This window comes from Rhea americana, unplaced genomic scaffold, assembly GCF_003343005.1.
Source record: "Rhea americana isolate MKP2758 unplaced genomic scaffold, rheAme1 scaffold_359, whole genome shotgun sequence".
Lineage (NCBI taxonomy): Eukaryota > Metazoa > Chordata > Aves > Rheiformes > Rheidae > Rhea > Rhea americana.
Genome location: NW_028186489.1, coordinates 481098 through 496190, shown reverse-complemented (window position 1 = coordinate 496190; position 15093 = coordinate 481098). Strand labels below are relative to the sequence as shown.

Genomic DNA, 15093 nt, shown 5'->3' with positions numbered 1-15093 from the left:
AGAGATGCTGTGAATGAACTTGGATCAGAGTTCAGTCACCTAATTCCACCAGTATACTTGCAATTAATTTAGCTCTGCATTGGGTTTTGTGGGTAATAAGTACTATCCTCCATTTCACAAATGGGAGACTGAGATGTAGCAAAAGGCCACAGCCTCCTCGGCTGCCCCAGGGGAAAGGCAAAAAGATGCTAAACCAGAATCAGGACTCCTGATAAAAAGCCTTCTGTTGCTTTTACTTTTCGAGAAAAAAAAAAAAAAAAAAAAAATCTAAGAGTAATTAGTATATTTTTATCTCTTCAGAATATCGTTTCCTCACTTAGGGGGTCTGTTGTTATTAATGTATCCAGCCCACTCATTTAACCCATAGTTACATAGGAGAAAAAATTCATCTGAGAAACAAAAAATTACCTTGCAGTAATGTTCAAGATATAACCGATATAAAAATCACTGCTAATGACAGCATCTTAAACAGACTAGACACTGAACAAAATACCTATGATGAACTAAGCTAATGGACCAAGCTTATTACAAATCCCTCTTCAATATATATGTGGGGAGACAATTTTAAAAAGTACTTGCACTTTTCATCAAGCTATCTCAAAAAGCAAAAGACGATATTATAATTAAGACTTAGCCCTAGGAGACTGGCTACTTATATTTCAATCTTYCTCCATCACGTTCTTCCTATATAACTTTTGGCAAGATAAAAATGTTTCTGCTCCAGCTGCAGTGTTTGACCAAAGTTTCTCTAGCTCTTGCAATACTAAAAGGTTAAACATRTGGCGCCTATATAGTATTTTAAGATCTTGCTCCAGCGAGCTATTGTAAGAAGTAAAGTTACAATTATTTTGGCTGCTTTTAGAGTTCAATCCACTCACTTTAGCTGCCGTGGCTCGCAGTCCAATCCCGGTAAGAGTAGCCTGGCTGTCTGCCTGATATCATCGCTGTCCACAGTTAAACTGCGCCGGTGCTCAGCATAGGTGATAGCCACTCGCATCCACTCCATCAGCGGGGGCAGAAGCATGAAAGGCCTGTACAAAAAATGAAAACATCCACCATAGTTAGCATTGCTTTGCTATCTTGTACTGAGATACAAAAGCATACTTTGTCGCTTCCTGAGCATGCCCCACGAGGCAGGCCAAGACAAAACCCTTCCTGCAAAGGCAAATTGCATCCCTGTGCTCAGCAAGACTGACCATTAGCTCAGCAGGTGCGAAGAACTGGAGCTGAGACACAGGTTCAGCCACTCAGCTGTGGTCATCTGAATTGCTTCTTATTCAAACTAAGGTCATGTAGGGACATGTTGGTTTTGTGCAATGTATTTTACCCCGCGAGAAATCAGGCCATACTGAAAATAAGGGATCTACCCCTGCTATTAGCTACAGGTCAGTCCTCTCAGCCCAAGTGGCTAACGCTCTGTTTTAGACCAGAACAGGTCTCACCTCAGGTGTGCGGCTTATATAATAATTGCGTTTGTTGATCTACATACTYCATATGTACAGGCTACTCCACAACTCACTTAGCAGTTCTGAAGATACCCTTGACTATCTGAAACTTCAGTCACCCTGGCTCATTCAGCGCTACCTACTTTGATCTTTACATCATACCATCACAAGCCAGTGGCTTTTTGCATTCATGACATGCAGAGCGCACACCTACATTTTTATGCAGCTGTCCTTCTAGATCTCTGCAGAACTGTTAGAACTATGTTTTACAGGATCTTTCTTAGTAAACCAGCTGGCACGTATTTCAGACATAAGGAGGCTGACTAGAATGAAAGGAATAACTAACATGGAGACACCTCCATGGAAAAATACATGTACAACATTGCTCAGATAGCAAGCAATTTGAGGAAAAGCAATCTATCTGTTCCTAATTTGTATTGCATCCAGTACAGTGAAGTTTTACCCTRCAGCACTGAGGTTACATAAAAATATATAGGTATTATAATATTGTCATACACAATTTCATATCAGCATGGGAGCTGAGCATAATCACCAGGTTCTAACAGCTGACAAACATAGTCCAAAATTCGTTATACATCACAATCGTTTCATAAGTTTCATGTATGATACCTGACCTGAATTAACAAATCTGGTTGTACACAGTCAGAAGGTATATTATTTACTTTGTTTGTTTGTTTTTCTTTTTCCTAAGGACATCCTCTGCAAGGCTCAGCAACGCCAGCTGTAATTGAAAACACTTTTCCCATATCTAATAACTAATTTATTAATGCTGGGAAAAGCCATTTTCTTTTGAATGCTTAAATATAAAGAACTGAGAGGAGAAGGCACTGCTTCCTTTATAAGGTTCAGAAAAGAAAGACACATGCCAGAAAATATAAAATTATTTTGGTATGAATGAAAGTAGCTGAACCCATGAAAGGTGTTTTCAAAGCTGTGCACGTATATGCTTGTATGTGTGTTCACATGCGAACACAATAGAGTAAGCAGCACAAATCCTGTTAGAAATCATTTATCAATAATGGGATTTGTAAGCAGAACTCCCTTTGTATGGCTTTGAACATCCTTCAGGCTAGAATAACTCCACTCCATAAAATGTGTGCCATCTGTCTCCATTTTGCCAATGGCAAGGTATACTCTTAAAAAGGTGCCACAATCTCTTTACAAAGCAGTGCACTAATTTTCCCTCTGCTCCTTCTTCTCTTCTCCTGAGTAGCACAAAAATGTCTGCAAAAATCACAGATCCATTCGAGCATCTGATCAACCCTGGACTGCTAAYGCAAAGGCATTCCTGACAGAACACYACCTACTGCCTTTCACCAGCCTACTTTACAGCAAACAATCAAAATGTTAAGGCTTCTAGATCCCTCACTTTGAGAATTATCCAGTAGCTTGAAAAGACAAAGTCCGATCTGAATTCCCCAACCCTTTTAGGCTTTCCAACTCATCCCAGATACATCCATATTCACAGGATGAATCACTACAGCCAATACACAGAACAGCCAATTCAGGCTTGACTGGCTTCCCTAAGGGAAGAGGAGCAATCCACAGTGCCTGTTTGGAGATGCCTTCAGCAGTCTATTCCAGAAAACTTCAATCTTTATCTGGCCCACAACAGAGGAGACATTTACATCATTTAACTTCAGGCATTTAAAAGACGAACCTAAATTTATTATCGAGACTTTTTACATACACAGCGGAGCCTCCAGCACACTATTTAAAGCTTCCAACTTAGTGACGATAAAGAGGTACGATAAAGTACTGGAATTAAATACTTGAAATTAGATAGGGGGTGGGAAGAAATACCTGAGGAGCAAAGAAAGTCCTCTTATTAGCGAGCTTATCTACCATCTTTTGTGTCTGTATCCAATTAAAGTGTTCAGGCCACATCACAGCTTCTGACGCTTTCGTGTTGAGAATGCTGCTGGACAGAGAACTAGGTTGATCCATTTTGCAGTTCTAGCACAGTCCTCGTGATGTTATCAGGTGATGAACCATAACCTTGGTAATTGTTGCACACTGTACCGTTCAGCAAGAAGCTGTCCTCAGCCAGGAAAAAATACCATTGAACCTGCACCAGAAATGACACATACCACGAAGAAATTTCCGTTCTGTAAAATTTGCCATGTGCCAGAGTTATAAATGACTTGCATGCACAGGCAGACCTCAAAAGTGAAACGTCTGATTTGGGAGGAAAGGAAAGGAGAAAAAAGATTTTATCTCAGCAGATATTTCCAAAGGTTTCTAAAACTCAGGCTCAACAGACTGCCTTGTTACCCTGGACCAAAAAGAGATTTTGGATTGCAAATGAAGTGGCATGAAAGATGTTTTCCTCCTGCTGCTATCCTAATGTGTCCCAAACCTCATCACTCATGTTGCTGCACAAGTCAGATAAATCATTATACTAGCAGGATTGACTAATGAGTTCAATTCCAATTTTCCTATAAAAGCTTTACTTCTCCATAAAATTTCTAGCTTGAGCTTGGCTTTCTATTCTTCACCCCTACTTCTTTTATCTATTTCCTTTCTTCATATTGTCCTTGTGGGCATGCTCACAGGACCAGTTTTATCTTACTTTGCTTGCTAAAAACATGTCAGATAAGCAATACTGCTGCATGGTCTGAGCAGAGAGAGTGATCAACTGAATGAAATGCCAGCTTGGGTTTCACTGCACTAAGTAGCTTTTTCTAGAAAATAAACACAGTTATTATCCCTGTGGCCCTTAACCTGGGCTTCTATCTGCCTCTAGGGAAATACTGATCATTTCACAGTCTGAAAAACACTGGACGAAGAGGAAGGGAGGAAATCTTCACAGAAAATTAACTGGGAGATGCCTCAAGCTAAAGAAATGCATTTCTGTCTATACATTTATGTCTATGCCACGTTCTGTAATGTGCATTTTCCTCAGGACTTTGACATTTAGAAGCATTTGGCAGCTCATTAAATTCTGCACATGAACTGATTCAGCCCTGGGAAACTACTGGACTCCCAGGAGCAGTTTGGTGCTGCCCAAGAACACATACTCTGTGTTTTCTGTGAAGAACATTACCATTGCTTTGTTCAGTTTTCTTGTCATGYAGTTATCTTAAGAGAGAGTAATGCCATGTGTAAGCTGGAGAATTACATAGCACTGGAAAGTAATAGTCACTGGGCACCTACCACATATCTTGCAAAAAATCACAGTAATATCTGATACTGTTACGTGCTGTCAATATTTTAATGCATAGGTTTTTTGAAATTTTCTCCAGTTAGAATTGGACAACCTTTCCGTCCCCAAGGGGACCAGGTTGGAGATGGGAGATGTRCTCAGAAAGAGAATGGAATCTGTTGTGTTTCCCCCCCGCCCTCGTTTAGATAAAAATGTTTTCTTTTATTTAGGCATAACCAAGAAGAAAGATGCCAATAGCATCAGCAGCACTTGGCAGACAATTTATAGCAAGTTCATCTGTAGAAAGTGGTTGTAACTTTTCCTGGAAAATTTACTGTACTCATTTGGTTAGAATGGCCTATAACTTGATTAGCATGTGGAGATTGTGCGTGGCAGTCCTTTAGGATACACTTTGGAATTGCAGCCTTCCAGTGTTAACTCGTCTACCTCAAAGATATTAGTCCCCAAAGTGTGCTCTTCTGAAGAATTTTAAAAGAGCCCCAGGGCCACGACTTTTCTGTCAGAGAAAAGTTAATTGTCTGCAAAAGAGCAGAAGCCTGCATAAGAGTCAGAAAATTATGCCATCTTTCCTCCCATTTGAATGCTGGCACAATGCACTTGGAGACTGACTTTCAGAAGCGGGGAATACCTACAATCTCAAGAAAAAGCAGTATGCATTCCCAAAGGGAACAGCCACGCTGTCAGATTCCTGGGTCCCCTCTTTAACACTTTATTTAACACGAATACATATGGTGAGGATTGCTCATGATAACTCCTTTGCATTTGATTTACTGAAACAACACATAGAAAAGAGAGGCTTTCAGTGTGGTGAACTAATGTTTGAGTTTAATGCTGTAGCTCACCACCACAAAGTGGGTTAGGAATGATTATAAAAAGCCACAGATCAGTCTCACCTGTTCTGTTTTTTTTTTTTAGGAATAAGTACAAAAGTCATATTGAGTATGTGCTCATGGAGAAGGGAGTAAAATAACTGAGAACTGAGACAGAGATGCTGAGAGCGAGTGCCCTGCTGCTGAGTAAGGGGAAAACCACGTAGGTTTTTTATTTTTTTAATAACTCTTCAGGTGCCTAGATAGATGAAGACAGACCTACTGTGAGCAGGACTTGTAGAAGAAAAAAGGTGGGAATAAGACTGCTATAACAAAACAGTGCATCATGTAGGAGGATGGCTGGAAGGTGTGTTGTTCTGAACTTCACAAAGATGGAAAAACCCCCATACGGCAACAGCATCAAAAAGAAAACACAGGGTGAAGTCTGATTAACTGGAGAAGGGAAAAGACTCTGAGGCAAAACCAAACCACGTAATGTCCAAATTGTGGCATCTTTACAATTAGGATTCTCAAATTTGAGTCCCTTCTTCAAGCTGTAGGAAAAAAAGAAATCTCTTGCTACATAATTATATATGAATACARTAATAGGAACGATGATTTAGGAAAACACAGAATCTTTGCTCCAAAACACAATCAGCTTAAGTCAGGAGTCAGTCATTTCAGAATCAAAATATTTTTCCAAATTTGCACACTTATAGAGAAAGGAAAAAATAGAAATTACCATGTTGGATCTGATCCAAGAATCATCTCATAATGCCACGTCTTTCAAAGCAGACAGTCTCAGATCTTCACAGAAAAGCAACAAGAAATTTAATCATAGCCAAACAGAAAGATTTTTTTTCTGAATTCCCATAAAACAATTATTGTCTCTTGTTTTAAAAGATGAGAGTTCTCCATTTTTARTGGATCTTTATCAAGCTGCTAAGATCTTGGCTTGGATAGTCTGTGGCACTAAATTCTAGTTTAGTGACTTATCCTTCAGTCAGATACTAACAGAATGAAAGACATCTGGATAACATTATATTTATTGGGATTCTTTCTCCACTGAATCTGCCTTCACAGTTTCCTCTGCTTATAGGATATAAAATGGTCCAAGAATAGCTTAAGTCTAGAAAAAACAGTTCTGATATTTCTCAGCAATCCTAGTAACTACAAACAGAAATACCACCTTTTCTACCCTCAATAAACTACACTTAGAAACGAAGTGCAACATCAGATGAGTTTTACTCCACATTAACTGCAAATTAAAGTAAAAACTAAATTCAAGCTTAATAAAAACAAAATTTCCAATTTTTTCAAATTTCATTAGGAACTTGCTATAATTGTATTTTTATAAGCTTTGTCTTAATAAGAGTGAAAAGATCCCATTTTCCAGGCTGAACGCAAAGTATTGTTGCTGCTATGGGATGTGCCGTGTGTATTTGTAACATCTGTATGCTGTGGCAGATGGAACTCTTGTTTCCAGACAGAGAGAAAATAATTAAAAACAATTTAAGTTGTATACAGCTGATAAGGTTCAGATATACATGACAGCTTAAAGCACAATAATATGGTCAGAGTTACGTGGTCAAGGATATGACTTACTGTCATCTGTTTCCTCCAAAAGCACACAGAACTCACTGGTCCCTGACTGGCACTGGCAGTGACCATCTCAGCAGAAGAAATGTGAAAGAATGGCATACCACTGATTTTGCTCACTCCTCCTGATTTCTCTGCCCCCTAAAATTCACCATAAGATGTAAGGCTCTCCTGCAATCTATCTGGCAAATGATTTAGGCCTCTGGACCTAATTGCAGTCTTGACCTCAAAGTAATATAAGGCTGTATGTTTAAATCACTTACATGAAAATGAGATATAATGAAGGGGACCAACTTGCCCTTACATCTGCCAAAGCTCATGCTACGCGCTGAAAGCAGCATTTGCCAACGGCCTGTGCTTGTGAGCTTGTACCATCAAACATGCAGAGTCCAATTCTGCAGACCTCCTAAGCAATTTGGTCTCAGATCCCATCTCGAGTTGGACAAGGGTTTCCTCCCATCACTGTTAAGACAGGTCTTCACATGACAGAATATTGGCTCTGATCAGGTCAGGACCTTTCAGAGAACTGTTTATTTGCAGCAGAACTGTTAAGCGCTCTCCCAGCTCTTGCAAAAAGGTGACAACTCTGCTTTCCAACAACGGAGGCTGTTAAGGGTATTTCTGCTTTCTGGACAAGACCCAACCAGGGCCCTGCTGTTTTATAACGGTTGCCCTGAGGTAAGCAGTGCTTACACCTGCTCGACAGGCGCAGCAGGGAATACACCTTTCTGCTTTCTCTCGGCCTGTAGCACCAGCAGAAAGGAAGCTTTACATCTGCGTGCCTGTCAGATRTTGCTGTTTGTCATTTGGTCATTACAATTCAAGCTTCTAAAAGCCCAAAAGCCCAAGTTCTCACAGCACAAACTGCCTCAAACTTTCAAACTTTCAGCTGTCCTTCAAAATCATTCCAAATGAAAAATCTGGAAAATTCCCTTCATGTCCTTATTTTATTTATTTATTTATTTATTTATCATCATCATTCACTAACAGAAAAGAACAAATCCTGGCAGTCTCATGAGCAATGCCTTTCTTGCAGATTTGCTGGGTTAGTCAATCAAAAGGGCTTCACGGGGATTTTGAAGGATTCAAAATGGTTGGAATGGTTTGTTCCATTCTGAACCAGTTTGACTTCTGGAGGCCTCGTACCAGGACACAGCCTGACTGGACTGACAGAGGAAACTTTGCCATGTGCTACAGGCACAATCCACGCTGCAAAATAGAACACCGATACTGTTTGGAGAACAATACGAATACAAAATACATGCATCAAGCAAATGAGGCTGTAATAGCACGGTATGTGATAGGCAGAGATAAACCCAAGCAGAAATCCAGAACGTTACTCTTGGATTAGCTTTGATCTTGTGACTAGAAAAACCTAGAGCTAACTCTGATGGTTCATTCCAGGAGCTACAGTGGCAAACTGAAAAACCCCGCTGGGCTATCCGCAAGCAGATTTATCAGGGTCCGTGTGGTTCTTCGTTATTCACCGCTGTGACATCCTYCCCTCCTGCCCCATCATTCTTTGTTACCCACTATACTTAATCCCCCAAAGTGCTAGCAGGATTGAGATAACAGGCCTGTTAGTTATGACTCCAAATCTGATTTGCCAACATGCATATGTTAAAAACATATGCTGATTTTCAAGCCAAAAGCAATCTGCCAGACTGAATCACAGAACTAATTTTCAGGCCCGGTTGTAAAACCCTGAGTACAGAGCACTGTTAAACTGTGTGAACAAAGCACCAGCAAAATAAACACTTTGTGGCAGTTCTGGAATACTGAATACTGAATCTGATTTAATTACTTATAACTGCAAAAGTTTGTTCAGCTAAACAAAGACAGTCTTGAGCAAAGCAAAGGGTTTTCACAATAAAAAGGAAAAATTTCAATTATTGTACAGTACAAGTCAAAACCTAATTAATATTTCAGAAGAGAAATTTCAAGCACTAAAGAATAGTCTACAGAAGCTAATCATTCCAAAACTAAAAGATGATTCTTTATTTTTCAGGATAAGGAAAACACTGCTCAAACTTATTTTTTAATTACTGGATTGATGCTGTACTTCTGTGTCATGTAATGTTGCTGAGAGTTTGGCCTTCTTGTTACATGAATCTCACCTGATGCTGATGTCAGTGTTTTCTTAATGAAAATCTAAACAGTATTTTGGCTTTTCATATTCCTGGAATCTGAGGAGAAAAGTTTCAGAAACTAATTTAGTATGAAGGCATAAGGAACAGAGTAACACGTGTGGATGAAGAGAATTGATTCTGGACCTCTCTTAGGTACAATTTAGTACATTCACTAATATCTACTAATATCCACTTCACCAACTCGTGTAATCAYATAACTCAGGTTCTGGCTGATATACTGCAGTCACAGAAGGTGTCACAAAATAACCAAAGTTTGAGAGACCATTTACTTGAATAAAAGGCAATCAACCTCACAGGGTGTAACATTTGTGAATCAATACGCAGTACCTTCTCTCTAAGCCAGTGCTAGGAAAGACACATGAGATCTGTCATTAATGAAAGGTATAAGGAAGACAGAACTTCACCACAGGGTTAAATAGATGCCATCGTGACATTTTTTTTAATTATTATTTTGCAAGAGAACACTGCTTTGTCCTAATGACAAACAGCTCAATGAACATACTCTACTGATATCTTCAAGGAGCTTCCATTCTGTTCCTCAGTTCTTGTCTTAAAATAGTGAAAAGAACTGCTTGCAAAATGAGGAGCGAGTTCTTCTGTTTCATTCAAAGATGTCTGTTGCCAGCATTGAGTGAATGTGCTTGTTATTGCTGGGAAGTATAGTGAGTTACATACTTGCATGTTGCCTCAGACACTTAAACAAATGGTAGCATGTAWGTGTATTGAAATGAGAAGTATAAAAATAATAGCAACATGTGTCCTAAATTTAAAGAAAACAACTATATAATAAACAATTAGAATGACTAGGATAGTCATTCTATCCCAGTTTTGAAATCTCTCTTCCTCTTTGTGTTTAATATCATGAAATCTCCCAATTTCAAACTATACTTGTATTACCATGATTTCATGGTGATATCAGTGATCAGACGACAGCCAGAGCAGACAAAATATCACGAATTTTGGCAAGCCTGACCTTAAAAACATCACCATCCCATAAAGCCAACCCACTTGCTTGTCATCCTGGAGAATCTGGGAGAGCAATGTTCTTCACTTACACACTACAGAATCTAGTAGATAACTCGCACCCATTCCTCAAAGCACATGTATTTCTACACCAGTTAGGTGCAATCTTCACAAATGACTGAATCTTGCAAATGAGAGCTGTAAAGGCACTTACTGAAAACTTGGACACAATCATATATGCAGGTGCCAAGACTACTAGCACAAATAGGAGGCGAGCAGGCACAGTGGCATAAGCAGCACTTCCTACATATCATCTTGTCAAATTTTTATATCTCTGCATTACAGAGTTGCAGATTTTATGCTGAGTTTGCACATGGCTCAGAAACAAGCTAGCAATGTTTGTTTACATCCATGCCATCTGCAGTACAGGCTAGGAGGTAAATTAAAAAAAAAAAATCTAACTCTCATACAACTCTCCATATCAAAGTTATCTGTTACCCCATCTCTCTCTCAAAAGGTACATTTAAATAGTCTCATATTAATAGATAAAACAAACATTCTTATGGGGGCAAGAGAATGGAGTTTACTTATACACAGCCAAAACTTTCTCTTACTACAGGTTCAGGCTGCTTTATTTTGAGCATCATAAGGGTGCAGCACGGTGGACACTACAGAAACAAGGAAGAATTCCAAGACACTCAGTTAGCCACTCACCTAGTGACTGGCATGACAAAATGACGTTTTTTGCTTCTAATCCCAAATGACAAGGATATTTTTTCTATTCAGCCTTGTTCAAATTCTGCTGTCAGAAAGTGGGTCCAAAACCACAGAAGCATCAATGAATGATTTATTAAAAATGACATACAGTCAAACACACACCAATTCTGATCCTAAGTGCACCGTACACTGTTATTTTCCTTTAGCTTGTTAAAAAAAAAAATCAGAACCTTCATCTGTTAAGCACTTCATTACCTATTCCTTGAATAAACCTATCAACATTCAACCCACCAGGAGGAGTAACCAATAAAATGTATTCAGAAAAGGAAAAAGAAATAAGAAATCTTTCTTCTCAGAGGTCTTACCTCAAAGAAAAGTGTAGAAACTAAACTCTTTGAGAAATAAACTAATTTTCACTTGCCTTTCTTCCCATCAAGTACCACTGGGCCCCGACTACAAAGATAAAGCTGTACAGACATAGCCAAAACCATTTTACATCACTAGATCGGGGTCAATCCCTTTTGAACATGTACAGTCAGATTAACTTAGTTTGGTCACTTATTTTTAAGCAAAGATTAAGCACATTGACTGTCTCAACAGCAAACTAAGAGAAGTTCCAAGTTGAGTTAGTTAACTATTGAACTCTTATATAAGGAAGAACTGGACTTGCAGATGGAAAGCCATTTAAGGARCATCTGTTTCTGTGATGGTCTAATGCCTCAACTCTTCAGAGAGATCCTTCCTGAAGAATTGGCAGCCACAACAGGGAGCTGAGGGCTGACTACCTGGCACAGTGTGGTGCTGCACAGAGGTAGCTCTCAGTCACACAGTGTGGATGCTGGAAGCAGTTTAATTGCAACAAGATATATTCTGAACTGTTATATTAGTCCTGATACAACTTCATGCTGATGTACTTATTATGTTCCTCTCAGCTACCTTAACTACCTTGTCCTAGTGCTACACCACAGACAACGACACAAYCCTTCCTAAAAAAAAAATCTTAGCAATTCTAAAGCAGCCATCTCAGAAGGACCCCAAATTTCTCCAGAGAGATGTCTTACATTTCTGAAGGAAGCTAAAGAGGTAAGTAACAGCTAAGCAAATTGCTCACAGTAAAGGAGAGTTTTCCTGCAAGCCGAGGAATAAAAATGTGGAACACTTGTCTCTCAGCTGTCTTCTCTAGCCATTATGGCACACTCTCGAACACGTCCAAGGAGCACCTAAGAGCAAACCTTAGTTCCCAGAAGTTTGACTTCAGAATTGCATTACCCTTTTCAGCAACATTACTCTAGATTTGCACTGATTAGCAGTGAGAGCAAAACATAGCTCAGCTTCTCTCCTCTCTGAGCAAACACATCAGCATGCATTGTATCGACACAACACTGTTTAGTCCCAGAAGAATCCACCGATCAGACCTGAATCAGCTGAGACGTGCAATTCATTTGAATAGGATTTGTCTTGCAGAGCAGACATGCTTTTAAAAGTCAGTTCAGCATTTACTATAAAAATGTCTCATGTAAACAGTACGTAGGTTTGGCTTCCTAAATGACCATCAGGTCACAGCCGTACCTGCGTTCAGAGGTACGAGACCAGCAAGCACAAACTGCCAAGGTCTCCTTTAAAACGAAACGGAGATATACAATCTAGGATTATCCTAGGGACAGCTTAGTTTCTAATCTCCATGAGGTCAAAGAGAAAGAAGGATTGTCRTTATTATCGTAAGTTATACTCAGAAACATGTACTTTTCATAACAGCTTAGCTCTTAGCTCTCTGTTACAAAGACGTTGGGCACACTAAGAAAGGATACTTCAATAACCTGTGAGCTGTGGCTGCTGCACAACAAAAGCTCAGAATTGTGCCTTTATTTTGCACGGCCATTGTTAAAGCACCAGCTAACTCCTTCCTCAGGAAATAGGCAAGTTATGCAATTAAAGGTCTGTAATTTAGTCCAATAGGAAATAATATTAACTTCAATTGGAAACAGAAAAAGAAAGAAAACTTGTTGGCTCAGCACCATCATCATTCTTTGCAGCTCGATTAGAACCTTTCACCTACAGTTACTTTCTTACCTATACTAATTGCAAGAGCACTACTGTAATACCACGACATTGTATTTTAAGATCTATACCTAAAAAACATGGAGATAGGCAGACATCAAATGACAACAAACTAGCAAGAGTCAAGTAGGGAGGCTCAGACTCACAGTCAGTCTTCTACTATTTCAATGGGCAGTCACTGTCGCAAAGCCAGAAAAAACTGCCAGGAGACCTTGCCTTATTCATCTCTGCATTTCTATAATGCCTTCTTAGTAAAACAGGCTGCAAACATTTTAAGTTGCCTTCCTTTTTGATGCTAGTTGCTTAGTCTTGTCATCATGATATAGCAAAACAATACACAATACACAACACACAGGGTGCCTGCAGGCACTGAAGATTTCTGTTTGTACCAGTCCAAATAATACAGGCAGTTAACTTGCCAAGCTCTCATTTTCTCACACCTTCTTTTTTATCTGAACAGATGGCAATTTAAGAGCAGAAGCCAAGAGCTTAACACTGAAACCTTTACAGTAGCTACAGTAATTGCTGTAACTATAGTCATAGTAATTGCAGAGTGGTAGCACACACACAGATACACACTGGCTATTATCTCTTCGATGGAAAAAAGTCCAAGATCATTTGTTTAGTTTTCAAACATTTCTACAAATAGGAGACATTGGCCAGAGACTGCTTAGGTTGAAGACAGTCTTTCCAATGATTCCAGTTATTTTCAGTGAACATTGAGGTCTACCGTAAAACACCTATGAAAATGGAGAATAATGTTTTACAGAACAGTGTTCCATAACATTTTTGATAGAACAACAAAGACTGGAAAACCAGCTAGGTGGTAACTGCTTGCAGTCCAGACGAATAGCCAGYTCTAGCAAACAATGTCCTGATACCTGTCAAAAATTGGGAGGTTACCAGGATGACATACATAAAGCAACGTTAAGGGACAAATACTGTAATTAGAATCAAAGAATCACAGAATAGTTGCGACTGGAAGTGACTTCTATGGATTGTGTCCTCCAAACTCCCTGCTSAAAGCAGAGAAGGTTGGCCAGAACCATGGTTAGTCAGATTTTGAGTATCCTCAAAGATGGAGACTCCACAACCTCTCTGGGCAACCTGTTCCAGTGTTCTTTGGAAGAAAGAACTGGAGAGGTTCTTTGTCCAGAGAATGAAGCAGCAACAGCTGGTGGGTTACAGAACCCAGCTGCCTAAAGGCTATCATGCCTATGGTTCTCAGAGTCATCGGCCCAGTGCACATGCTGCATATCTGGCCTGAACTTGTTTGATGGCACAAAACCAGGTTATGTCTTCTGAGAAGGAGAGAAAAGTTGTGATAACAGACTCCCATTCCCTTGCATACAGGTGGAGGTTGCAAAGACTAAAGAGGTGATGGACACAACAGAATTCTCTGGGGAAAACTTGTCTGAGCAATTTGGTAAGTACACTGATGTCTGCCTTATTACTTCCTTTACAAATGTCTATGAAGTCAGGGAGGATGGCAGAAGATTTTTCTTTTGGAGGAGAACAAGAAAGTGAGAGAAAACATCTAGTAAAATAGCTGGGGCATGTGCCAGGGAAAGGAAGAACCAACTCTGGCAGGACAGCTAGCAGGAATGACCAGTATGAACCTAATCTGATTTTTTCACAAATATATTTGTGCCTGCTCCACATACCCATTCAGGTGCTTTTTCGGCACAAAGGGAGAATTGCAGATTATAAATCATTCCTGTGCATTCCTGTGCACAAAGTATGTATGCTTTCCATACACTTGATCTACATGTGCTTTCTAATATTTTTATTGTAGAATCATTTGTGGCTACTTGGAGTTATTCATAAGATGCCTATATTCGCTGTCGGGCTAGGAAGACCTTTTAAAATCACATAATAAAATTCAGTACAGCTCATTGATATTTTCCTACAAAGCCAAGCTCCATGGTTGTGCAATAGGAAAGATAATGACATAAAGATCCTTCCATTTTCCTTCTCCTTTACCTGTCCACTATCTTATGGACATGTAATTAATGTTTCTCCTCTGCTGCTCCAAATTGTTCATTTTTTCAGATCAGCAAATCAATAAATAGGATCTGTATTTCTGTTTAAAAGTTATATTTGTGAAGAAAGTGAACTCCAGAAAGAGCTCCCAGGAATGTACCAATAAATTCCAATAAATCCCT

At 39.4% G+C, this 15093-nt stretch overlaps 1 protein-coding gene across 1 annotated transcript in view; it reads right to left on the bottom strand.

Moving 5' to 3' along the window:
* The window catches only part of ABTB2 (ankyrin repeat and BTB domain containing 2), a 142592-nt gene that overhangs the window by 24353 nt on the left and 103146 nt on the right, over positions 1-15093 (bottom strand). Inside the window, exon 4 of the mRNA XM_085312158.1 lies at positions 879-1031. Coding sequence (XP_085168284.1) covers positions 879-1031 — 153 coding nt within the window. The remainder of the gene's footprint in view (positions 1-878; positions 1032-15093) is intronic.